The sequence below is a fragment of the Nematostella vectensis genome, chromosome 11 (genome assembly GCF_932526225.1).
Source record: "Nematostella vectensis chromosome 11, jaNemVect1.1, whole genome shotgun sequence".
Classification (NCBI taxonomy): domain Eukaryota; kingdom Metazoa; phylum Cnidaria; class Anthozoa; order Actiniaria; family Edwardsiidae; genus Nematostella; species Nematostella vectensis.
In genome coordinates, this window is record NC_064044.1 from 11,214,497 (window position 1) to 11,241,668 (window position 27,172).

The 27,172-nt window shown below is 40.9% G+C and overlaps 2 protein-coding genes and 3 non-coding genes across 6 annotated transcripts; 3 read left to right on the top strand and 2 right to left on the bottom strand.

Moving 5' to 3' along the window:
• Nucleotides 1–1,167: 1,167 nt before the first annotated feature.
• On the bottom strand, nucleotides 1,168–1,239 carry Trnaw-cca. The gene has a single exon. It is a non-coding gene; the product is annotated as a tRNA-Trp (tRNA).
• A 279-nt stretch (nucleotides 1,240–1,518) lies between these two features.
• Trnaw-cca lies at nucleotides 1,519–1,590 on the bottom strand. The gene has a single exon. It is a non-coding gene; the product is annotated as a tRNA-Trp (tRNA).
• Nucleotides 1,591–10,208: 8,618 nt separating this feature from the next.
• On the top strand, nucleotides 10,209–14,224 carry LOC125573742. Its single transcript, XM_048734477.1, has one exon. It carries the CDS (start codon nucleotides 11,532–11,534, stop codon nucleotides 12,429–12,431), a length of 900 nt encoding a protein of 299 aa, XP_048590434.1. The 5' UTR covers nucleotides 10,209–11,531; the 3' UTR covers nucleotides 12,432–14,224.
• On the top strand, nucleotides 14,120–26,918 carry LOC5504389 (fibropellin-1). Of its 2 annotated transcripts, XM_048734475.1 has the most exons (15): nucleotides 14,120–14,695; nucleotides 15,708–15,815; nucleotides 16,443–16,553; nucleotides 16,991–17,101; nucleotides 17,538–17,648; nucleotides 18,076–18,186; nucleotides 18,581–18,697; nucleotides 19,917–20,147; nucleotides 20,681–20,791; nucleotides 21,289–21,399; nucleotides 22,287–22,397; nucleotides 23,532–23,642; nucleotides 24,668–24,796; nucleotides 25,329–25,343; nucleotides 26,279–26,918. In XM_048734475.1, the coding sequence occupies exons 1-15, from the start codon at nucleotides 14,149–14,151 to the stop codon at nucleotides 26,290–26,292; spliced, it is 2,049 nt and encodes a 682-aa protein (XP_048590432.1). In that variant the 5' UTR covers nucleotides 14,120–14,148; the 3' UTR covers nucleotides 26,293–26,918. The 2 variants fall into 2 exon arrangements, with proteins under 2 accessions (XP_048590432.1, XP_048590433.1); XM_048734476.1 differs by lacking the exons at nucleotides 22,287–22,397; nucleotides 23,532–23,642; nucleotides 24,668–24,796; nucleotides 25,329–25,343; nucleotides 26,279–26,918 and adding an exon at nucleotides 22,014–22,126.
• Trnal-uaa lies at nucleotides 17,688–17,760 on the top strand. Its single transcript has one exon. It is a non-coding gene; the product is annotated as a tRNA-Leu (tRNA).
• Nucleotides 26,919–27,172: the final 254 nt, after the last annotated feature.

Here is a 27,172-nt window from a genome sequence, read left to right on the forward strand (position 1 = left end):
TGATCTGGAGTCAGACGCGGTACCATTGCCCCACGGAGTCACCCCTGCTAAGCATGTTGCAATTTTGTTACCTTTTCAGAATTTTTGTGATTTAGAAAATCGAAAACAGAAACTGACCCCGACGTGATTTGAAAACGCAACCTTCTGATCTGGAGTCAGACGCGGTACCATTGCGCCACGGAGTCACCCCTGCTAAGCATGTTGCAATTTTGTTACCTTTTCCGAATTTTGGTGATTTAGAAAATCGAAAACAGAAACTGACCCCGACGTGATTTGAAAACGCAACCTTCTGATCTGGAGTGAGAATCGCTACCATTGTCCCACTGATCAACTGTGGTTAGCATTTTAAAAATCTTTTTATCTGACGCACTACCATTGCACCACGGAGTCAACCGTGCTAAGCATGTTGCAGATTTGTTACGTATTTATAATTTTGGTGAATTAGAAAAACGAAAACAGAAACTGACCCCGACGTGATTTGAAAACGCAACCTTCTGATCTGGAGTGAGAATCGCTACCATTGCGCCACGGAGTCAACTGTGGTTAGCATTTTAAAAATCTTTCTATCTGACGCGCTACCATAGCGCCACGGAGTCAACCGTGCTAAGCATGTTGCAGATTTGTTACGTATTTAGATTATTGGTGAATTAGAAAAAGGAAAACAGAAACTGACCCCGACGTGATATTAACACGCAACCTTCTGATCTGGAGTCAGACGCGCTACCATTGCGCCACGGAGTCAACAGTGCTAAGCATGTTGCATGTTTGTTACCAATTCAGAATTTTGGTGAATTAGAAAATCGAAAACAGAAACTGACCGCGACGTTATTTGAAAACGCAACCTTCTGATCTGGAGTGAGAAGCGCTACCATTGCGCCACGGAGTCAACTGTGGTTAGCATTTTAAAAATCTTCTTACCTGCTCAGAATTTGGATGAGCATAGAAAAAGGAAAAAAGAAACTGACCCCGACGTGGTTTGAACACGCAACCTTCTGATATGGAGTCAGAATCGCTACCATTGCGCCACGGAGTAAACTGTGGTTAGCATTTTAAAAATCTTTTTATCTGACGCGCTACCATTGCGCCACGGAGTCAACCGTGATAAGCATGTTGCAGATTAGTTACGTAATTAGAATATTGGTGAATTAGGAAAAGGAAATCAGAAACTGACCCCGACGTGATTTGAACACGCAACCTTCTGATATGGAGTCAGACGCGCTACCATTGCGCCACGGAGTCAACAGTGCTAATCATGTTGCATGTTTGTTACCAATTCAGAATTTTGGTGAATTAGAAAAAGGAAAACAGAAACTGACGCCGACGTGATTTGAAAACGCAACCTTCTGATCTGGAGTGAGAATCGCTACCATTGCCCCACGGAGTAAACTGTGGTTAGCATTTTAAAAATCTTTTTATCTGACGCGCTACCATTGCGCCACGGAGTCAACCGTGCTAAGCATGTTGCAGATTTGTTACGTATTTAGAATATTGGTGAATTAGAAAAAGGAAAACAGAAACTGACCCCGACGTGATTTGAACACGCAACCTTCTGATCTGGAGTCAGACGCGCTACCATTGCGCCACGGAGTCAACAGTGCTAAGCATGCTGCAGATTTGTTACCAATTCAGATTTTTGGTGACCTAGAAAATCGAAAACAAAAACTGACCACGACGTGATTTGAAAACGCAACCTTCTGATCTGGAGTGAGAAGCGCTACCATTGCACCACGGAGTCAACTGTGGTTACCATTTTAAAAATATTTTTATCTGCTCAGAATTTGGATGAGCATAGAAAAAGGAAAATAGAAACTGACCCCGACGTGATTTGAACATGCAACCTTCTTATCTGGAGTCAGACGCGCTACCATTGCGCCACGGAGTCAACTGTGCTAAGCATTTTGCAGATTTGTTACGTATTTAGAATTTTGGTGAATTGGAAAAAAGAAAACAGAAACTGATCCCGACGTGATTTGAACACGCAACCTTCTGATCTGGAGTCAGACGCGGTACCATTGTGCCACGGAGTCACCCCTGCTAAGCATGTTGCAATTTTGTTACCTTTTCAGAATTTTGGTGATTTAGAAAATCGAAAACAGAAACTGACCCCGACGCGATTTGAACACGCAACCTTCTGATCTGGAGTCACACGCGGTACCATTGCCCCACGGAGTCACCCCTGCTAAGCATGTTGCAATTTTGTTACCTTTTCAGAATTTTTGTGATTTAGAAAATCGAAAACAGAAACTGACACCGACGTGATTTGAAAACGCAACCTTCTGATCTGGAGTCAGACGCGGTACCATTGCGCCACGGAGTCACCCCTGCTAAGCATGTTGCAATTTTGTTACCTTTTCAGAATTTTGGTGAATTAGAAAAAGGAAAACAGAAACTGACGCCGACGTGATTTGAAAACGCAACCTTCTGATCTGGAGTGAGAATCGCTACCATTGTCCCACTGATCAACTGTGGTTAGCATTTTAAAAATCTTTTTATCTGACGCACTACCATTGCACCACGGAGTCAACCGTGCTAAGCATGTTGCAGATTTGTTACGTATTTAGATTATTGGTGAATTAGAAAAAGGAAAACAGAAACTGACCCCGACGTGATATTAACACGCAACCTTCTGATCTGGAGTCAGACGCGCTACCATTGCGCCACGGAGTCAACAGTGCTAAGCATGTTGCATGTTTGTTACCAATTCAGAATTTTGGTGAATTAGAAAATCGAAAACAGAAACTGACCGCGACGTTATTTGAAAACGCAACCTTCTGATCTGGAGTGAGAAGCGCTACCATTGCGCCACGGAGTCAACGGTGGTTACCATTTTAAAAATCTTTTTATCTGCTCAGAATTTGGATGAGCATAGAAAAAGAAAAATAGAAACTGACCCCGACGTGATTTGAACACGCAACCTTCTGATCTGGAGTCAGACGCGTTACCATTGCGCCTTGGAGTCACCCCTGCTAAGCATGTTGCAATTTTGTTACCTTTTCAGAATTTTTGTGATTTAGAAAATCGAAAACAGAAACTGACCCCGACGTGATTTGAAAACGCAACCTTCTGATCTGGAGTGAGAATCGCTACCATTGCCCAACTTAGTCAACTGTGGTTAGCATTTTAGAAATCTTTTTATCTGACGCACTACCATTGCGCCACGGAGTCAACCGTGCTAAGCATGTTGCAGATTTGTTACGTATTTAGAATTTTGGTGAATTAAAAAAAAGAAAACAAAAACTGACCCCGACGTGATTTGAACACGCAACCTTTTTATCTGGAGTCAAACGCGCAACCATTGCGCCACGGAGTCAACTGTGCTAAGCAAATCGAAAACAGAAACTGACCACGACGTGATTTGAAAACGCACTTTCTGATCTGGAGTGCGAAGCGCTACAATTGCCCCACGGAGTCAACTGTGGTTAGCATTTTAAAAATCTTTTTATCTGACGCGCTACCATTGCGCCACGGAGTCAACCGTGCTAAGCATGTTCCAGATTTGTTACGTATTTAGATTATTGGTGAATTAGAAAAAGGAAAACAGAAACTGACCCCGACGTGATTTGAACACGCAACCTCCTGATTTGGAGTCAGACGCGGTACCACTGAGCCACGGAGTCAACCCTGCTAAGCATGTTGCAGATTTGTAACGTATTTAGAATTTTGGTGAATTAGAAAAAGGAAAACAGGAACTGACCCCGACGTGATTTGAACACGCAACTTTCTGATCTGGAGTCAGACGCGGTACCATTGCGCCACTTAGTCAACCCTGCTAAGCATGTTGCAAATTTGTTACCTTTTCAGAATTTTGGTGATTTAGAAAATCGAAAACAGAAACTGACCTCGAGGTGATTTGAAAACGCAACCTTCTGATCTGGAGTGAGAATCGCTACCATTGCGCCACGGAGTCGACTGTGGTTAGCATTTTAAAAATCTTTTTATCTGACGCGCTACCATAGCGCCACGAAGTCAACCGTGCTAAGCATGTTGCAGATTTGTTACGTATTCAGAATTTTGGTAAATTAGAAAAAGGAAAACAGAAACTGACACCGACGTGATTTGAACAAGCAACCTTCTAATCTGGAGTCAGACGCTCTACCATTACGCCACGGATTCGACACTTCTAACGATTTTGCAAATTTTGTTTGGCTAATCGGTGTAGATACTAGAATTAATAAGCACCTGCTTGGTTTATAGCTGCAAACTCACAGATATCAATTGAAGTATTTTTATTCATTATGTGCTCTGAATTTACAATGACCTTTGAAATTTTGTGAACCATGCAAAAAGAGATAGAGAAGGATTTCATGAAGAAGGTTTTTCTCTTTTCACTAGTTTCTCTCTCCCTTACATTAAGTATTTGTATGTAGTATTTCTATGAGGTGAAGGACCCCCTTAAGGTTTTACTTGTTTTCCTAGCCTGTCTATGCTTCACTAATATTGTGTATAGCATCCGAAGTACTAAATACTCTTAACATTTGGGCCCGTGTTCAGGGACGCCCTTGAAACTAACATTGGGCCAATTTTGCACTCGCGTACTCTTTTGCGAGGTACACTCGTCTAGGAATAACATTGCACTCGTGTTGCGAGTGAGGAGCTCTCGTCTAGGAATAGCCTTACACTCGTGTTGCATGTTAGGTGCACCCATCTAAATCACCTTGCACTCGTGTTGCGGATGAGGTACACTCAATTAAATCACCTCGCACTCGTGTTACATGTTGCACTCATCTAAATTACCTTGCACTCGTGTTGCAAGTTAGGTGCACTCATCTAAATCACCTTGCACTCGAGTTTTGGATGATGTACACTCATCCAAATCACCTCGCAGTCGTGTTGCATGTTAGGTACACTCATCTCAATCACCTTGCACTCGTGTTGCATGTCAGGTACACTCATCTCAATCACCTTGCACTCGTGTTGCATGTCAGGTACACTCATGTAAATCACCATGCCCTCGTGTTGCATGTCAGGTACACTCATCTCAATCACCTTGCACTCGTGTTGCATGTCAGGTACACTCATCTCAATCACCTTGCACTCGTGTTGCATGTCAGGTACACTCATCTAAATCACTTTGAATGACCTCATCGAAGACGTCAAGTGACCATTTCATTGCACCCAACTTGAAACATACATGACACCTACCGAGTTTGGCTGTCATACGATTTTTCTTCAATGAAATATAAATATTTTTTTTTATTTTGATTACATCAGCATATTTTTACTTCTAGTGACGTTATTGATGACGTCACAATCACGTAACTATATTGGTGCACGCCCCTTGAAACCTTCATGAAACATATTTCAATATGTTTAATATAATATAATATAATATATATGTTTAATATGTTTAATATGATGTCATCGATGACGTCACTTAAAGCAAACAACGTGATTAAAAGCAAAAACATTCATGTTTCTTGAAAGAAACATTGTTTCACTACCAAACTTGGCAGGTGTCATGTTTGTGTCAAGGGGGGTGCAAAAATATGGTCACAAGATTTGTAACGTCATCGATGACGCCATTAAAAGCAAAACCCTTCATATCTCATTAAGAACAAAAATATCCAAAAAAATATCTTAAAAGATTGGTTGTTATATGATGATATGGATATTTTTGTTCTTAATGAAATATGAAGGGTTTTGCTTTTAATGGCGTCATCAATGACGTTACAAATCTTGTGACCATATTTTTGCACCCCCCTTGACACAAACATGACACCTGCCAAGTTTGGTAGTGAAACAATGTTTATTTCAAGAAACATGAATGTTTTTGCTTTTAATCACGTTGTTTGCTTCAAGTGACGTCATCGATGACATCACACAACACGTGCTCATATTGTTGCACACCCTTGATACATACATGACACCTACCAAGTTTGGTTGTCATATGATGTTTCGTTTGGGAGATATGAATATAGATATGACATCGGGAAAGTTTTGCTTAAAGTGACGTAATCGATGACGTCCCGTATCACGTGACCATATCTTGGCACCGCCCTTGACACATACATGACACCTACCGAGTTTGGTTGTTATGCAATGTTTCTTTCACGTGACATGAATGTTTTTTTATTTTGATGACGTCAGCATATTTTGCTTCTAGTGACGTCATTAAAGACGTCACAATCACGTGGCCATATTGGAGTACCTCCCTTGACACCAACATGACACCTATCGAGTTTTGTTGTGAAACAATGTTTCCTTCAAGAGATAAGAAATTTTTTGCTTTTAATCACGTTTTTTGCTGTAAGAGACGTCATCGATAACGTCACACAACACGTGACCACATTGTTGCACTCCTCTTGACACCTACATGACACCTACCGGGTTTGGTTGCCATACGAAGTTTCCTTCGTGAAATATAAATATTTTTCTATTTTGATGACGTCTGTATATTAGCGGAGCCAAGCGCGGCCGCAGGCCGCGCGCGTAGCCCCATAGGCATAGAAATATGGTATAGTTATGCGACTTGGTTTTTGTGGTCATCGCGCGGGTACCCTGTGGTGAGGCAAAAACACCAAAATATAATGCATTACTGGATGTATATTTGTAGATATTAATTCCCATGGGGATGGAAAATCACCACTTAAAATGATACATTAAATCTTCAGCATTGCATCTTATCTAAAATTGTGTCTGACACTATATTCCATCTTTGAAATCCTGTTTCATCCATTGTTCTTCGCAAGAACAAAGCCTGTCAGAATGTAGCTTTACAAATGTACATTAATGGAACTTTTATTAAGGGGAAGGGTTTTTTAGGGCAAGATACTTAAACTTTATAACACTAGCAACAACCTTGTTCTTTTTCAATAATAGAATTCTGTTCACATAGCTTGGATAGCAAAGACATGGCCTCTTTAGAGGCCTGTGGTGGTGAAAGGGTTAAGATAATGGGAAAGGGGAAATGTCAAGAAATGCTCAATCAAATTATTTTCATTACTGTTATATTTTTTTCACCAAACCTTTCAAGTTGAGTTAATTCACTTTATATCTCCTCTCCCGTCGATTATTTTTTAGTCAATTGATATTCTTTGATTCCTCTCTACCCCAAACATAGATCAATGAAAGGGTTTGGTTTGAAATTAGAAGTTAACATTTTCAATCTGTTTTTTCTTCATTGCATTCATTTGGGAGTAGGCCACCAACAACAAGGCCACTATATGGTAAAGTGGGGTGCACCAATATGTAATGCATGAAAGGATATATATTTTTGGATTTTAATTTCCAGACATTTTTCTGAATATTCCGTCCAATGAAGGAGAGAATAGCCACTAAATCAATACATAAAAATCACAGTATGGCATCTAAACAGTCTAAATATATTATTTTGAATCTTTGGAATGCTGTTACATCCATGACATTTTCTGCACAAGGGCAAAGCTTGTGGGAGTATTGTTTTGATTAAAAAAAAGATATTCATAATGGAACTTCTATGATGGGACATAAGAATTTACCATTAGACTCTTGACAACTTTGACAGCCATATCCACACCAGGAATTGTGTTTGTTAACTTTGATGTACTGCATAATTTAATTATTGAATAAGGCCTGGATCCATTTGGTTGGTACAATAAATAAATCTCAGTAGAGAGCAGGATCCTAGATCCCCCAATAATACCTTTGATCAGTCAACACAAAAGGTGTTTATGCTGGCTCCGCTTTTAGGCAGTGCCTAAATCTATATATTTTTGCTTCTAGTGACGTCATCAATGACGTCACAAATCACCTGACCACAGTTTTGCACCTTCCTTGACACCTGCCAAGTTTGGTTGTCATACGAAGGCTTTTGAGGACAGACGGACGGACATCGCGTCACGAAAACTCGAGTCGATGGGTTACCAATTTTTGTTACCATATTTGTTTTGTATACCACTTTTTCTTAGGTATGGGGCTCCGCTTACGCGGCGCGCGTGGGACCTCCGCTATTATAAGAGGAGAAGTAATATCATAGGAAAGGGTGGCGAGGGGATACTGGCGCAGCTACTGTACTAGAACACAAGCGCCCTTAAACGGAAGGGATGGCCGTGTAACTGAAAGATAGCTGACTACGCCGCGTGGGAGCTCCGCTAAAAGAAATTAGTAATGAGCCAACTTAATTAAAATACCTTCATTTTCAGCCACTCCAGTTTCTTATATAAGAATATAGTTGAGGTTCGCGGGCATAAGTGTGTTTTTGGCCCGACTCAGGTTATTCTTAGCCCGTGGGAACCAAAAGAATTATATAAAAAAGTATATTTTCATTTAAAAGAAACAAAAACAAGCAAACTGTATTTTAGTCCGGTGATTTGTTCTTTTTCGCCAGTAAAATGCACAACAATGCCCTATAAAGTCTTTATAACAAATCTACCTCTACCTTAATCACGCCATTCCCGTCTTGGTAACTCTGCCACGGATCTCCCGTCAGACTATTCTTCACACCGTACATGTGCCCTCACCTTAACCACACCCTTCCCGTCTTGGTAACTCTGCCACTGAACTCCCGTCAGACTATTCTTCACACTGTACATGTGCCCTCACCTTAACCACACCCTTCCCGTCTTGGTAACTCTGCCACTGTTCTCCCGTCAGACTGTACTTCACACTGTACATGTGTCTTACCTTAATCACGCCATTCCCGTCTTGGTAACTCTACCACTGATCTCCCGTCAGACTGTATTCCACGGTGTACATGTGTCTTACCTTAATCACACCATTCCCGTCTTGGTAACTCTGCCACTGATCTCCCGTCAGACTATTCTTCACACTGTGTCCTCACCTTAACCACACCCTTCCCGTCTTGGTAACTCTACCACTGATCTCCCGTCAGACTGTACTCCACAGTGTACACGTGTCTTACCTTAACCACACCCTTCCCGTCTTGGTAACTCTGCAACTGATCTCCCGTCAGACTGTACTCCACAGTGTACTCCGTCACCCAGTTGCCATAGTCTGGGCGCCCCTGCGTTGCTACATGGGTAACCCACGTGACTCGGCCCATGTCCACCTGCAGGTACTCGCCTTTTCGGCTATTACTGGGTGCCCATACGCCAACGTGTCCAACCGCTGGCTGGTTATTAAGGCGCCCGAAATGAGGGGAGTGTGTATAGGCGAAAGATGACGAAGCCGTTATACTTGAGTCTGGAATTCCACCACTTTCCATCCCCAGGGGGTGGGGGTTGTCAGCACAACCTTTACCTTTAAATATTGAAAGCGTTAGGTCGTAACATAGACATATCTTTAAAATAGCAAGTATGATTTTAGGGCTTTGCAAATCAAAAAAGCAGTCTGTTAATCAATAACTGTACGAATTCGTTTTTGGTGTACCTACCATTTCTTATATCCGCATAAACAGAGTTTTCCATTTTCACGAGTTGTTTACGCATGTTTACGTGTGTAACCTTCATGCGTTTGCATCTCCCTTTTTTCATGTCGTAGTTGATGCTGGCGCAGTTTTCTTTGTCGTCATAGCAGAGTTTGTAGCATTCCCAGAGTTCCCCAACACCCGTCTCGTCGTAGGGAGATGCAAGGAGATAGTGCCCAAACATGGAGTTCCTCGTTTTCTGAATGGCCGATGTGAGAGGGAATACGAAGAAGCAAAGGAGGGGAAGCATGTCTCTAAGCTCTGTATCGTCGTATGTTTTGAGCTAAGTCACTCCAAGATGAATACAGTTTCTGTTTAAAGAAGGGTACCTGCCGAGAGCACAGTTATTCTTTCATGGGAAGGTTACTCAAATTATATCAAAGGGAAATGAAGTGGAAATGAATAATACAGTTTGTTGAGATTGATCGAAAAACGCAACAGGACAGGCCTCATGTTTACATCGGCCCTGCTTTGTGGCAACTGTGCCATCTGTTAACTTCTCACCTACAGGAAATCGTTTCCTGAGGTATCAGATAATTCTTGGGCCAAAATACTTTTTTATGCACTTTCATTTCTACAAAATTTTTGTTCTATTTTCTAACATTCCAAAGTTTTTTGTCGAATTTTGAAGGTCGAATGTATAGCTATTTTCTGAAGTTTTTTAGACTTTCGTTATGTAAGAACGTGACGAAGCCGCACAGTCTTCCCACCCGAGTCAGTGAAGGATTTCTAAGGACATACGAATTCACGCAAATAAACATCTATGAGTTATATCTTCATGCTCTATTCATGAAATAAACTTAGTTGGGATGTAAATGTATCCGTCTGTGGTATTCTTCCCAAGAAGCTCAATTTTACGAGTTTAGAGCGATATATCTATGTCTCGGATTTTGAGTCGATACTAAGAATGTTAATGAGACATGGCTGGCAAATTTAATCTGACTACCTTAGCTTCAGCGCAATATTCTGCAGGATTTTAATCAGTACGATAACACTGGTGGGGGGCTAAGCTGTCTATGCAAATTACATTCCATGATGCCATCTGACCAGTTGCTATGTGGCCGATCATCGGCGGATAGCTAAAATAGCCGTTTAAAAAATTATGTCTTAGTTCCATACCTCTCCCATCCTGTACGGGGTCAGTGATTTCGTACTGCTTAAAATCCGGCAGTAAACCGATTAGAGTAAATCTCAATCAAACTTATATCGCTCTAAACTCTAAAATTGAGATTCTTGGGAAGAAAAAACACAACAGACGGATACATTTACATCCCAACGAAGTTTATTTCATGAATAGAGCATGAAGATATAACTCATAGATGTTTATTTGCGTGAATTCGTATGTACTTAGAAATCCTTCACTGACGCGGGTGGGAAGCCTATGATAAAATCAATCAACTGAGAATCGGAAAAAGACGTGTCATGGAGTGTTCAGTCCTATAATTTTCTCCATAATATAATTTACCCGCAAATATACAAGAACAACGGTTTGATTTTCCTTCGATCGTCATGTACACTATCCTTCCCTGCTGATAAAAACATGTGTCGCTCTGCCAACAAACATTTAGTATCTGTACATTCTCAGAATGTTCTGCTGTATATATTAGCCATAGCCATATTAGCTGTATATATTTAATATATTAGTATATATTAGGTAAGCCACGAAAGAAGAACAAACCATGGATTAGCGGAGAGTCTTGGAGTCTGATAGATGAAAGACAACAGATGAATGAGAAAATATTGAGTGCACGATCGGAGAGAGTTAAGGGGCAGTTGAGGAAAAAGTAAGAACTCACGAGGACTCACCTTATTGTCCATCGTAGGGAAGATACTTGGAAGAATTGTTATTGACAGGATACGGAACGGAGTTGACAAAAAGTTGAGAAAAGAGCAGGCTGGCTATAGAAGAGGGAGAGGAACTACGGAGCAAGTATTTATGCTGAGAAACATCATAGAGCAAGTGAATGAGTGGCAGGCAACTTTGTATGTTAATTTCATAGACTTTGAGAAAGCCTTGGATTCAGTCCATCGTGAGAGTTTGTGGGTAATTATGGAAAAGTATGGCGTTCCAGAGAAGATTATACGCATTGTGAGGCTGTTTTATGAAGATTTGTAGTGTGCGGTCGAAGATCAGGGTGAAACATGAGAATGGTTAAACATAAAGACGGGGGTAAAGCAAGGCTGCAATATGTCGGGCTTTATGTTTCTATTGGTCATAGACTGGATATTGCGAAGGTCAGTTGGAAAAGGAGAAAATGGAATACGATGGAAATTTACATCTAAACTGGACGATCTAGACTTTGCGGACGACATAGCATTGCTTTCCTCAACAAAACACCATATTCAGGAGAAGACAGCAAAGCTGGACGGCGAGGCTAGGCGAGCGGGATTGAAAATAAACTTAGAGAAGACGAAGATGCTAAGGATAAATGCCAAACAGCATGGAAATATTGTGATCAATGGAAAAGAAATCGAAGACGTCAGCGAGTTTACATGCCTAGGAGCAAAAGTTTGCAGAGAGGGTGGTGGAATGAAAGATCTCAGAAATAGATTATCAAAAGCAAGGAGTGTGTACACAAAGCTGAAACGTATATGGAACTCAAAGAAGATCATGAGACGGACAAAAATAAAGCTTTACAAGTCGTTGGTACTTTCGGTTTTATTGTACGGTTGCGAGACGTGGAAGATGAACAAGAAAGATGATAAATTGCTAGATGTATTCCAACAGAAGTGTTTGAGAAGGATATTGAAGATTAGTTGGGAAGACCATGTAACGAATGAAGAGGTACAGAGAAGAACTGGAGTACATCAATTGAGCAGTGAAGTGAAGAGACGGCGATGGAAAATGATCGGACACGTGTTGAGACAAGGAAGAGAAAATGACTGCAGCATAGCATTAACTTGGACACCAAAAGGCAGAAGGAAACAGGGAAGACCCAAAACAACATGGCGAAGGACTGTGGAAAGGGAGAGAGGCGAGGCGGGGTGGAGGAACTGGGACGAGGTGCGGTCAAAAGCAGCAGACAGGGAAAAGTGGAAAAGCACTGTGAAGGCCCTATGTGCCACACGGCACGAGGAGGACAGGTAACAGGTAACACATATATTAGCCCATCCGAAATTTGGGAAGGTGAAATACGGCGAATTTCGGCTAGAACATGTTTGCCCTAAAATCGTCGCTTGGGCAAAAATCGCCGGAGATCGTGAGCGTGTAAAACAAAAGAATTTCTTCTGTGTCAAAATTTGCCGAATTTCGGGTGTTTTTGGATGTGCTTGAGGTAATTCAGCGAACTTCGGCCAGTTTCGTTTGTACTACATTTCGTCAGTACTGTATGCGAAAATTACTTAGATAGCCACTGTGAAATGTCTATAGCTACGATGGGCCTAGTAACCACGCACTCCACAGGTAGCCATCGACATCCGTGAGCGGCTTTACGGTCATGTCCCAATTGATTAAGGAGAAAATACGGAATTCTTTAAGGAATGTCGATCAACCTCTCCTTTGTTATTGTTTACAATTGAAAATCCATTGGTTAATTTACAAGAAAACTTTAAAATAACCACCCACGATTAAAGTTTAATACCTTTTCAACGATATTTTATCAAAAGCTTCTCCGTTACTTGCTTAATTTAGCCGATGGAAATGGATGCTTTGTGTGACTCGGAATTGCGCGGGAGCATAATATGGCGGCGTGATTAGCATTCTTTCATTCCAAGTTTTCATGAAGTATCTTGTCTGTAAATCAAGTTGTGCAGTTCGTCCTTATTGGTGCTCCGCTGCATGCAGGGTAACTTCAGTCAGCCAAGGATTATCGTCAATTTCCTCTGTATTTGGTGAGAAGCGTGACCTCTAAAGAGGCAGGAGCCGGCCGTGTTGGTTAAAGGAAAGGTAGCTTTTCGCTGGGAAGGTTCTTCCACCAGGAGGCGCGGATCTTTCAAACAGTTGGTCTGTAGTACACTAGCTCTTTAAAGGACCAGCATGACTCGGGTCTTTTTCTATACACACCTGGGCCTGCTGTATTTGTATTGATCTTATGATTTACGTACCAAAAAAGCACAGAAAAATAACCATGTTGAGCACAAACGGAAAAACCGCCTTTTTAGGGGGTGTACACGGAAATCGAGTTCATACTCAAAATTGATGCTTTGAATAAAAAAAAAGACATTTTGCTGATAACCGAGTTACCTGTATCACAATATAATACAATACAATACACTTTATAACTTCATTTCATTCTGTACTTTAGAAAATAAAGCTAAGAAAATAAGTATAGATAAGTGTACATCTGCGTTGATGACAATAGCTCAACAACACACTCGTTTTTCCCCTACTGAGGTAACTTATTTAGATCTGAGAACACTTTTTTGCCTTTCGAAACTGCTATAACGAAGAAGACAATAATTAGATAAAGGGCCCATAATCATCACGATTTAAAATGTTTATCTACATTGGTACAAATATAATTTGTATTCCCTGAAAACTTAAAAGTTAAATATATTCACTTCTGATTTGCTTGGAAATCATAGTCATTGTCTAAGTAAATAGCACAATAGCAAACAAAAATTATAAACAAGAATAATAAGAAAAAATATAAAAAATAACTGATTTCTTCTCTTTCTCATGAATTATTACTGACGCGTCTCCCTGAGCGACCGGTGCCTTGAATGTTAACCCCGTCGCATTTGACACGAATCACTAAGACCACCCAATGGTTATCAATTAATCACAAGGATCGCACGTAAACGCAGAAATATGAGATCAACCAAGACCTAAATCCTCCGTCCATGGTTGCTTTCTTTACCAAAAAATGCGGCCAAATTGTGTATTAGTGGCCCTAGGATTCCTTCTAGTTGTCTTAGTTAAGGGAATACAAAGTGATAGCCGAACAGGAGGGAATGTTGATAAAGATTTAAGTGCTGGGAAATCAAAACAAAGTCCACCGTCAAAACAACGCAGGAAAACACTTAAGAGGATTTCTGCCCAAGTTTCGCCACCTACAAAGGTCAAGACAAGTCATAAACATGAGAAGTTCCCGTCACCGCTCAACTCGAAGGGAAAAACTGAACAAAAAAGACAGTTCATTTTTAGACCTCCACATTTGCCCTCGTTGTTTGGGGGAATGCCAAAACCTTATATGATGATGAGACCGCCTCCTATGACACAGAAGACGGTCGTTACTACACATATCCCTCGCCCGCCAATGGTCATTCCTTATAACCCTTTGCTAATGCACCTACTGCACTCGGGGAGACTCGGGGGTGCTCTAGGTGGAATGCAAGATTTTCACTCGCCTTTTGGACCTCTCATGGGAGATCCAAACTTGATGAACGAGTTTGAAGAAGATGAGGATGATGGTAAGTGATATCCTTTTCGTTGTATGTTGGATGAGACGATTTTCTTCCATGTGGGATGAGAACCGTTTTGTTCCATGTAGGATTATATTTTCTTTTTATTTCATGTGGGGTAGGAAATATTTCCTTTTTTTCTTGGATGCAAAGAGACTTTGAAGTTCCTTAGCCTTTTTAATGCAAGCCTGAAAAAAAAGCAGAAAACTCTTTGGTTTTCGTGATGATAATAATTGTGCTAGTTGCGATGGTGGTGAGAGTAATAGGGAAGTATCGTTTTTATCTATGATTAAAGAATGATGGTAGTTGTAGAAATGATGATGATGATAACAATAATCATTTGGGTTGTGCTAGTTAGGATGATGGTGAGAGTGATAAAGTAAGTATCGTTGTTATCTATGATTAAAAGATTCTAGTAGTTGAAGTTAGGATGGTGATAGATGTTCTAGTTGTGTTTTTAGTGACGGTAAAGATGGTAGTTGTGATATTATTGCTTAGATAATGGGGATGGTGACAGTGATTCTAATGAAGAAAATTGTAGTCGCGATGACGATGATAATGAAAATTATTAGGATGGTGATGATGATGATGATGGTGGTGGAGATGATAATAATGTTAATGGTGGTGATGATTATCATTATTGTGATGGGGTTGCTGCTGATAATGAATATGAATATGGTGATGATAATGGTGATGATAATGATTATGGTGGTGCTGCTGATGACGATATATATGTGATGATGATGATGGTGGTGGTGGTGGTAGTGGTGATAATGATTATCTTAATTATGATGGTGCAGATAAATATTGTGAGTGTGGTTATTATATTTATGATGGATATGATAATGATGATGGTGATGATGATGATGATGATGATGATGATGATGATGTTGATGATGATGATGAAGATGATGATGATGATGATACTGTTGCTGCTGAATATGATTATAATTAAAAATATTTAAAATATCATTATATTTATGATGGTACTGGTGATATCTTTAACATGTCTTTCTCATAGACCACCACTGCTCCAACAGTCCCTGTCAGAATGGCGGGACATGTAACGAGGTCAAGGAAGGCTATGAGTGCATCTGCCCACATGGATTTAAAGGGCAGGACTGTGAAGGTATGCGCCAAATGCGAGCAGCTACTCACTTATAGCAAAACCCCTGTGGAGCCACATAGTTAAGTATGCTGTAGTAAGTCATAGTAAGCTATACGATTATGTTCGCGTGGTCCAATGGGATTCCTGTATCGCGTGCACCAAGCGAGTAGGGAAAAATAGGTGTTAACAGAACCTTTAATTCATTTGAGTTGTACTTTCAGGCATAAAAACAATAAGATAAAAAGCGTGTGGATCCGCCTTCAGGCAATGCCTATATTTATCTAGTAATGTGACTATACAATGACATGACCCTTACGATAAAGTCACTCGTGTTCAAATACGCCAAGGCTGAGCTCTTACCTTAATTGAAAAGTCTTATCACAGACTTATTGCCTATTGCAATAGCAATCGCCGTGTGCCACAGTATTTATTATTGTGTAGTTCTAGAAAAACGCCAAGGAATTTCCAGAGCGGAGTGGGGGGGGGGGGGGGGGGGGGAAATGCCCTTTTTTCTTAACAGTTACTGTATTTATTTTTTATCTAAGGGGTTGAAAATCCAAAATGGGTGGGGGGTCATACCTCCGATACCCCCATGGGGGTATGGATATATTTTCTGGAACTACTCATCGTTCTTTCTTTCTTTCGCAGAGGAGAACAAATGCCACCCTAACCCTTGCCGTAACGGAGGCGTCTGCACAGAAGCTAATGGTGGATACGTCTGCACGTGCATGCAGGGGTTCAAGGGGTCTATGTGTGAAGGTATGTGTTTTTTTTAAACAAGTGTATAGGTTTTATTTTAAGACATAAGAATTTAAGAGGTATATGTGTGAAATTTGTCTTATTGAAACATGTTTGTTTGTAGTTTGGTACGTAACCTTGAAAAAAGCTGAGTACGTAGCAAATTGAATAAAATTATATCAATCAATATCTGTGTTTTTTTTCTTAATGATCCAGAAGACCTTGGGTCGAGCGCGCGGTAAACCGTGAAATAAAGCTTCCGAGTCTGGGTGTTTCAAGATGGCAAATTCGTTAGAAACACCAATCTCGGCAATATTAAGTGCAATTTCTCGACATACGAAAAAACTTTTTTTGGATATTGTATGTAATGTCCTAATAAGGAACGGGCCTTTGTTATTTGATAAGGAAATTAATTTTTTTTTAAACTCTTATCATTTCCTATATTTTATCTGCCTCAGAGCGTAACAAGTGCCAGCCAAACCCTTGCAGGAATGGCGGCTCCTGCACCGAGGTGGACGATGGGTTTGAGTGCGCATGTCAGGCAGAGTACAAAGGAACCACTTGTGATGGTGGGTGATACCTTTCTTCTAGATCTTTCTGGCTCCTCCGAAAGAATGGAGGAGAATTTTTGTCAAAATGTTATCATTCAAACGTTATAGTACTTGAGGTACTTTAAAATAATATTAGTTATATGTTTATATGTTGTATGTTATATGGTTATATGTTATATGTTGTAAGCTTTTGGTGGTGGTAGGGGAGCGGTCATTTATTTCTGGGGCTCAGGGTTTTGCAAAAATACCCCTCAGATCCCCTTCCGGACACGAGCCGGCAGATTCACATAACACGCGCACTCCCCTCTCTATATGCAACACAACACTAGCTAAAACTACAACTATCTGTTCGTACCGTCGCATGATGATACCATAGTATGATAAAAATGCCTATTGTTATAGTGGTGGTGCTAGTCATTTCAATGCGTTTAAGTTATGTCTTCTCCTTTTCCAGTCGAGAATCGTTGCTACATCAGCCCGTGCCTTAATGGCGGAACTTGTATGTCCACCGCCTCTTCATTCCAGTGTCTGTGCCTAGAAGGCTTCAGCGGAAGCTCGTGTGAAGGTAAATATAACTTGAACTTGCAAATGCAAAGACGCAATAACCAGGATGGACGAGTGGTTAAGGCGTTGGACTTAAGTTCCAATGTACGTGGGTTAGAACCACACTCCTGGTAAATATTTTTATTGAATTTCTTAAAGACTTAAGCGTTCCAAATGCAAATGATGCAAATAAATCAATTCGATTGTTCTATGTTCATTTGCATTTGGAACAGCCCATGAAAAGAACGGCGTTTGTCCTATGCCTTAGAGAATTTCCATTCGCAGCCAGGATGACTGAGATGGCGCTGGACCAATGCATAGATTTCAACGTGATTTAGTACCCCACTTCTGTTTTTTCGTGTTTTTTTGTTTTGCAATGGTTATATTACAAGAACCTAGCTCTAATAAACCGGTTTTGAGATAAATGATAAATAATTTGTTTTCTCTAGTTGAAAGCAAGTGCAGGAACAACCCGTGCAGAAATGGCGGCTCGTGTTTCGATCATCACAACTCCTACACGTGTGGCTGCTTGCCTGGCTTTTCAGGAGTCAACTGTGAAGGTGACGAAAATATCGAAAAAAAATGTAATGGGGCGAAGGTATAGCCTGGATGTGGGAGGGGGATTTTTGCCCACTTAGGGGTAGGTCAGCTTGTGGGTGTGATAGCTCTTAATCTTGTTGCCTGTTGCTGGGCAGCTAGTTATTCTATGCTGTATGAAAAACATTTTATAAATCCGCTGTTTAATAGGTCGTAAACATTTCATTGTTTTGAAGTCAACAAAGCAAGGCTTTGCCATAGAGTCTTTTTTGCGTTGTTAACAAGGTTTTATATAATGAAAAGACCTGCTGCTGCTGTTTTGCGCTGTTTACACATAATTTTATGTAAAAAAACAGTCTATTGTTGCGCTGTTTATATAGGACTTTATGTAATTAAATGATATACTCTTTTCTTTAGCCATTATTTCAGTATGTGACTCTTCGCCTTGTTTGAACGGTGGCACGTGCCTGAATCAAGGGCCCAACATGTTCCGATGCGTCTGCCAGCATGGTTTCAAAGGTCACAACTGCGAAAGTGAGTAATCCAGACGCGTGGGTAGCCTGTTGCGCCACACGGTTAGGGAGACTGGAACATATCACCCTTTTCAAGTGAACATATGAAGAAACGTTTCGTTTTTGGGGTCTGGTAACGAGGAAACTTAGTATCTTTTCAGGGACCTTCTTGACTAACTAAAGATGGTCACAGTAACTGTTTTTCTCTTCTGGTTACAAGTCATAAAGTTTACGAAGCCCCTGGGGTACGCTCACCTTATAAAATACAAGAATCCTGCAGATTTTCCAAATGAGGAATATATTAGTTTCCTTATTAGGGAGTGACCGCGTTTGCCAAAAACGACAACTTTGGGCTCAATTTTCTTGATATGACTTTTTATACAACGGTTATTTTACAATAATTGAAATATTAATTTTCATGTTAAAAGAGATTTATTCTTGAGCTTTTCCACACCATTACTGTGGTTTACAATTTCCTGCGATCCTACGATATGATTTTCCACGGCTAAAACGCTTTCTATTTTGTGCCGTTTGATTGTAAGTCAGCACACCTCCTTGTTAAATAGGCATCCATGTGGTGACCTATTAATACAAATGGTATAACTAGAAAGATTACAGGCAAGCTGTAGAAAAATTAGATGGTCTGCGTAGGCGTGGTGTAAACAAGGTATGGATCAACACAAGGTTGAAAAGTATGTTGAACGCCTCTGTGAAACAGAGTGGTTGAGCTGACGTTTTGAGCGTTAGCCCTTCGTCGGAGCAAAAGACGAAGGGCTAACGCTCGAAACGTCAGCCCAACCACTCTGTTTCACAAAGGCGTTTAACATACCTTTTCAACCTTGTGTTGATTCATACCTATTACAAAAAAGCTCCAAATGTTTTGTTTGGCAGAAGACACAGGCACGTACACAGGGGGTTGCCCAGGTTGTGCGCCCCCCAACCCCCTCCCCCACCCTTTTTGGCGGTCAAAATTTGGGTGGAGAACCCTTGTCAGACACAGCTTTGTTATTATTTTCATCAATGATAAATATAAAATTATTCAAAAAAACCGAAAATAACCATCTAAAATACAAGGGTTACATGATGGAAGTGGGTGCTTTTTCATACTTGGCATTATACTAGGATGAGAAACTTGCGGCTGAGACCCCAGAAAACTCTGAATATCAGCATCAAAATCATAACTATAAATCTCAACACGGTGCTACATGCCATCACCATCAAAATCACTGTTTGTGTTTTAGTGGAGAAAAAATGCGAGCCCAACCCGTGTCAAAACCGCGGTATCTGTCGCGAAGTGATCGACGAGGATGACTACCGATGCGACTGTATTCATGGCTACAGAGGCCGAGACTGCGACGAACAGATCAACCTATGCGACTCGAGTCCGTGTGGAAATGGCGCGACTTGTACCATGTTTGGCGCAACCTTTCACTGTTTGTGTCCAGAGGGCTTCAGAGGGTTGACTTGCCTCGGTGAGTTTGCAATGGCCGGGTTTAAAACACCGGTTCGATGGAATGGCTCGAGCTTTTGAGGAGAAAGGGGAGAAGAAACAAAACGAAACCCCACAGCAAGACGTCCGGGACAATACTATATTTAATGTCATGGCACAACTTAAAACACGTGCAGAATAATTGGAAATATGGTCATGATGTCTAAATATATTTTTTGTATTTATTTTTTGTATTTTCCTTTATTTTCAATATTTTCTCATTCACTTGATTTTCCTTTCTCGCATTCTACCTTATGACTTTTTCCTATTATGTCCACCATTTTTCTTCCAAATTTCCTCCCATTTTATTGTTTTCTTGCATCCTCCCCTTTCTTCCCGTTCATCTTTTTCTTTCTTTCATTCCTTTCTTTCCTTACCTAACGTCTTCTTTCCTTTTACCTATTTATCACGCTTGCCCCCATTTTACCTATTTTTTTGCATTGCCCTGTTCTTTGTTTGGCGAAATGGCGAGTTCTGTATTTGATTCCTTTCATTTTATAATTATCTTTCTTGAAGATATCGACAAATGCCACGCGATGCCTTGTATGAATGGCGGAACATGTATAGCGACGCTAAATAACTACCGCTGCCAATGTCCAGAGGGATACCGTGGATCAAATTGTGAAGGTATTGCACTTGGGGAAAAAAAGGGCAGGAAAATACCTTATTTCGCGCACGACCATCCGAGATACGAAGGATCGGATTATGTAGATAGTGGACTTGGGGAAAAGGGCGGGAAAATGCATTACCTCGCGCTTGATCATCCGGGATGCATACATACAATAATAGTCCTAAAAGTTTCGCTCCGGAAATCCTATCAAAATAGCCTTAACGCCATACAGACATTTTTTATATGATGGAAGTCCGTACAATTTGGTTTTTCAATATTTGGTCGTACAATATTATCGAACATTCTCCTAGCCAGCCATGCATTCTCTAATTTATGTACGCAGTCAGACTGCAAGCCGTTTATGCCATATGGCATAAACGACCTCTAAATTCATAGGCAATTCATTAGATAAATTCTTGGACATAAATGATGAGAATCAATAATTAAATTACGTCTTATAAGTACTTGCCCTGTGTAATTTAAATGTTAGTAATCTCCCTTGATCTCCTTGCAGAAGAGCTGAAGTGTCACCCTAACCCTTGTTTAAATGGCGGCATGTGCTTCGAGAACAGCGGAGGATTCACATGCAAGTGCGCAGACGGCTACAGAGGCATCAACTGCGCAGGTATTTTCTTCTGTTCATCCGTCCGTCCGCCACTCGGTCGGTCAGCAGATCTCTCAGAACTTTATTTTTCCTTTGTACTTCCTCCTTTCCATATTGGATTTTAAAATGTTGCGTGACAAGTTCCTTTACAGACTATTAAACCATATTAAAACTGCTAGTATTTATTCTCCAAAATTATGGTCACGGGTGTGTGTATGGTTAGTGTGACACTGATAAAGCCGTGGTTACGGTAACTGTGGCTGATCATGGCATCACCTGTTCTCCGCAGTGTGACCTACGTTTTCAGTGTATTCTCATGTCCAATTAAGGGTCAGTACGCAGCTCTTACAAGCTGCAATTTGATTGGGCAAATGAACAATATCCGCACCTCGACACAAAGAACAAGAATAGAGACAAAAGAACTCCTTTGTAGAACACAGATAAAAGGAGACAAAGCAGCTGCGTACTTACTCCCAATTAATAGTTTTCTTTTTTTTTTACACCTTACGTGATGATTTCATTACTTTTTCTAAACATGACCACTGTCGCCTATGTCGTCACGGTGGAGTGTGTTGCGTGACACTGGTTTGTGTCACCTGATTGAGACGTTGCGTGACTATTTTGTCATTTCCCAGAGCATGACCACTGTCACCCTAACCCTTGCCGTCACGGTGTGTGTTGTGTTACTCGATTTAGACGTTGCGTGACCATTTTATCATTCCCCAAAGCATGACCACTGTCACCCTAACCCTTGCCGTCACGGTGTGTGTTGTGTTACTCGATTGAGACGTTGCGTGACCATTTTATCATTCCCCAGAGCATGACCACTGTCACCCTAGCCCTTGCCGTCACGGTGTGTGTTGTGTTACTAGATTGAGACGTTGCGTGATCGTTTTATCATTCCCCAGAGCATGACCACTGTCACCCTAACCCTTGCCGTCACGGAGGGGTGTGTGCTGGAGATGGTGACGACTATGTGTGTAACTGTCGTAACGGCTGGGCCGGCACAAACTGTGAAGGTACAGAGCTAAGCTCCAGATCAAGATATTTATGTCAACGTTGGTGTCTTTTATCGGGCTTACTGTGTTAAAATTTGTAATAGCGTCCTGAATGATAAACCAATATTGAAGGCGAGTTTATAGACATTATGTGTATACTACTTGTACAATTGCAGCTAATCACCTTTTGGTGATTCAGAAAATGAAAGCTATATTTTTTTTAAAGTTGATACCTTTACAAACAAGCTATTTTGATGTGTTTGTATTCGCTGGACCTTAAAACACTAGATATACACACGCTTTGAAACCAGTCAGGCCGAGAGGAAGTTCTCGTACCAAGAGTAACTATCTATGCGGTCCAAGGCCACCAAAGTGCACGGGTGGTATGCTCAAACAGCGTTCCGTATGATGTCGAGCCAGTGTATGTGTAGCTTAGCCTCCTCCGAAGGAAAAAATGGGTTACCTGTGGCGAAATTGCGGAGGAGGGAGACTAAGGAGATTTTTTTGCTACAGGCAATCCAATCCTTTTTTTTCTTTTTCTGCTCTTTTGAGATGCTACCTCGAATAAGCGCATCCCCCGAATAAGCGCCTCGCTTAGGAGGTGAAATATGAATAAGCGCCTCTTCGAATAAACACCTCGCCTAAACGTGTCGCACTCCATGGACTTCTATGATGAGGACAGTATGTTGGAAAGGAAGACTATAAAATTAACATTACTACTCGCCACAACATTTTGAAAAGCCCATTGGGAAAGCCTGTTTTGTTATGGTTTGGAAGATTTTCACTCCCTACACGTTGTTCAAAAAAATAAACGGATTTTGAAATAACTGCCTCGCCCGTATAAGCCCTTCACCTGAAAAAACAATACGCTACTGTATTATTAGCCTGCTCCAGGCAACTCATAAAGAAAAGGAGGGAAAGAACGGGTTACCTGTGGCGAAATTGCGGAGGAAAGAGACTTGTCACTTCCGTTTTGTTTTGCCACAGGAAACCCAATCCTTTTTTTTCTCTTTTTGCTCTTTGAGATGCCTACGAAGGATGCTACTGTATTACCTGTTTGGCACTCGCTGTATATCTTTTCTATTAATATTCTTATATCTTCTTTAGAATAAAATAAGTTTCTTTCTTTTATACTATTTTTTGGTTATTCATCAGATGAAGACCGCTGCTCACCCAATCCGTGTCTCCATGGTGGCGTGTGTGTTGCCAAGGGTTACCGTTACGAGTGCCACTGCCCTAACCACTACAGTGGGGAAAATTGCGAGTGTGAGTAAAGCAACATGAAAAATAGGCCCGCGGCGTCCATGTAGTTACTGCGAAAATGATTCAAATGAATTGCGAGTGTGAGTAAAGCAACATGAAAAATAGGCTCGCTGCGTGCATGTAGTTACTGCGAAAATGATTCAAATGAATTGCGAGTGTGAGTAAAGCAACATGAAAAATAGGCCCGCGGCGTCCATGTAGTTACTGCGAAAATGATTCAAATGAATTGCGAGTGTGAGTAAAGCAACATGAAAAATAGGCCCGCGGCGTCCATGTAGTTACTGCGAAAATGATTCAAATGAATTGCGAGTGTGAGTAAAGCAACATGAAAAATAGGCCCGCGGCGTGCATGTAGTTACTGCGAAAATGATTCAAATGAATTGCGAGTGTGAGTAAAGCAACATGAAAAATAGGCCCGCGGCGTCCATGTAGTTACTGCGAAAATGATTCAAATGAATTGCGAGTGTGAGTAAAGCAACATGAAAAATAGGCGCCCGCAGCTTGCATGTAGTCACTGCGAAAAGGATTCAAATGAATGTAAACCATTTTCCAAGAAAAGGAAACATCTCCTATACGTTTTTTGGTATGATTTACTTATATTTTAGTCGTTATTGCAGAGAGATTCGGATTTTGATTATATCGTGGCTTCATTTCTTGCGACTTTGAAATCAAAGCGCTCAAATTTCACGTCGCCGTAATCCAAAGAGCTGATCTGCTCTGTCAAAGCAAAACAATTTTCCTTGGACGTATCCCAAACAGAATTCTGAGATTTATACAGTAGTCGATCGCGAAAAGTACTGATTTCACTGGTCGCCATTTTACTAGAAGTTTGGGGAACTTGTTTCCTATGACAACTCATACCATACACAGGTAACCCAACCACAGGTAACCCGTTTAGAACGCCTTGGACAAGGCTGTAGTCTACCAACTAGTAGGCCAACCAATCAAAAAGCAGAATTGATGAGAGTCCACTACTGTGACTTGATTAAAACTGAATATGTTCTAATTTATATTTTGTTGTGTTACAGCTCCAGTAGCTATCTCATCGTTAGCGTCACCTTATGATGTAGGCGTGGCGCAATGCGCTACTACCATATTTGGATGCTGCCCTGACGGGAAAACAACAGCGATAGGACCTCATCAGGCGGGGTGCCCAGGTATGACACATTATATAGGGCCTAACCAGGCGGGGTGCCCAGGTATGACACGCTATATAGGGCCTCATTGGGCGGAGTGCGCAGGTAAGATACGTTATATAGGGCCGCACCAGGCGGAGTGCCCAGGTATGACAAGTAATATAGGGTGTCACCAGGCGGGGTGCCCAGGTATGACACGTAATATAGGGTGTCACCAGGCGGGGTGCCCAGGTATGATACGCTATATAGGGCCATAACGCTACGGCTATCAATATATACAAGGTGCTTAGGTATGATGAGTAATATAGGCCTTTAAGGTCCTCACAAAGATGAAGGTATTTAAACGAAGGGTTTGTTTTCTTTTAAGTAACCCGTCACTAGCTTGTGACTCAATTTTTTTTCAATCGGGGTACCTTCCAGTTGAGTGGTTTGATTTCTCGGAGCCCCCGTACCTCGTCAACCCCCATGTCCCCCTGGCCGCGGTCTGATTTAGCATTGCATATTATTCTTCGTTGATACTGACTCGTGTTTTTCTCCTATTCTCCACTAACAGAACATCTTCGGGCAGGTGAGTTGATTTTTCTTCCTTGACTCTTGACTACTTTCTCTTCTGTCACATTTCTTCGCATGTGATAATGCATTTGCGGATACAGGGGAGTATATTTGGTGGGTATCCATACCCCCCTTTTTGAGTAAAAAAAAGTCACTTTGTTTTAAGAAAATAAATGTTTGAGAGACGGGAGGTACTTGCCTTCGCCTGCTTGACTTTGCTGACGCGACAAATCCAATTCACTGTGAAGTATTGTAAGATCTAAGTAGTGACCTACCAAGAACCGATGGATCAGTTATAAGCCGTCTACCCGGCCATCATCCAGCCCCCATTTTGAAATCCTGGACCCGCCCCTGTAATGAGAAAAATATAATTCTTGAGAGATGTACAAGATGCATCGTACATAGAATCTCTACCCAGTGGTTTCACTACAATACAAACAGTACACATTATAATTATATCTGTACATTGAGCCCATTGAAGTACAAAATAAATTACAATAAAATTATTAATCTCTCCTGGTGCTCTTAGCGACTTGGAGATACTCAATTGACAATGCTGAATAAAATAGATAGGAAGCTATATCATTTGTCAACATGATAAATGGATCAAAATACCCAAATAGCCAAATAGTTCTTTTTTAATATTGTTGACTAGAGTATTGATACCCTGCTAGCAGAGGCTTTTCCTGTTGTTTCTATCAGTTCACTTATCCGTGACGCGTCTCTGTTCTTCCGCATTTTCGTTTGTTTAAAAGAACAGAGACTCAACACGGATAAGTCAACTACTAGAAGCAAACAGGGAGAAAGCTCTGCTAGCAGGATAGAGTATTGTGGGGACAAAAATGAGACTTTTGAATAATCAAAATAAAAACAAAGCAACAGCTTCGCGCAAGTCGGATACAAGTCTTTGACTTTATGTGCGTTGATTTTTTTTTGCGTTGTATTTTCCAGGGATCATCGGGTAGAAAGTCTGTTCAACCACAAGACTAGAGGGAAAGCAACAAAAGACAAAGAACAACTGTGTTACTCCTTGACTTGAAAATTGTGTGGAATTACATTCCGACTGTTACGTCAACAAGTGTTTAAAGCCATTAAGGCGACATACTTTAAAGACGTTTACGTTGGCTTTTGAAGTACTTTCAAGTACGGGAAAGTAGACACTTGAGTTTTGCAATATTTGAGTGGTCTGGGTTGATAGCCTTCACAAATATGCGTGGGTTCAGAGAATCATTTCTTAACCGTTGTCAGTTTTTGCTTTGTTTTGCTATTTTTGTATGTGAAAATAACAACATAAAGCAAGCTCTCGAAAAACTACCTTCCATTTTTTAAATGACTGTCGAAATAGGCCAGAAAAAGAAATGTCAGTTGCAATTATGAATGCAATCGAGGGGAACGAAACCATGCGCATTGCGCAGGGCCAAATTGGTCGGGGTTTCACACTCTGAACTAATTTCCCCGTTCAAAGCACCAATACTGTGAAGGCGAAATGTATACCTTAGAAATCATTTTGAAACACTGTAACGTAAGCTTCACCGCAATCAATCACACTTTGTAAAAGGAAGCATTCTATTAAAAAATATCGTATTCATTATTTTGTTTGCTGTTGCGCGCTAAAAAAACTAAGTGGAATTATCCGCCTTTATTTGATGAGAAACCAGATTATTTAGAAAATATTCGTCACTCAATATTCGTTTGTTTTGCACATAGCAGACTGGAATGGCGGCGAGTAGACAAGTAAGTGTTACCGCGTATTTTAATCCACTCTTCTTTAAATAAAAACGTTTTTATAAGAGCGTCTAGCCTGAGATTTTTCCAAATTTTAAGAACCTGCTACGAACCTAACGT

Coding starts and splice junctions, on each gene's coding strand:
- LOC125573742 (XM_048734477.1), top strand. CDS start 11,532: ATGTCGGGCTTTATGTTTCTATTGGTCATAGACTGGATATTGCGAAGG.
- LOC5504389 (XM_048734475.1), top strand. CDS start 14,149: ATGCGGCCAAATTGTGTATTAGTGGCCCTAGGATTCCTTCTAGTTGTC. Junction 14,696..15,707: donor TGAAGAAGATGAGGATGATG/GTAAGTGATATC, acceptor TCTTTCTCATAG/ACCACCACTGCTCCAACAGT. Junction 20,792..21,288: donor CCGTGGATCAAATTGTGAAG/GTATTGCACTTG, acceptor ATCTCCTTGCAG/AAGAGCTGAAGTGTCACCCT.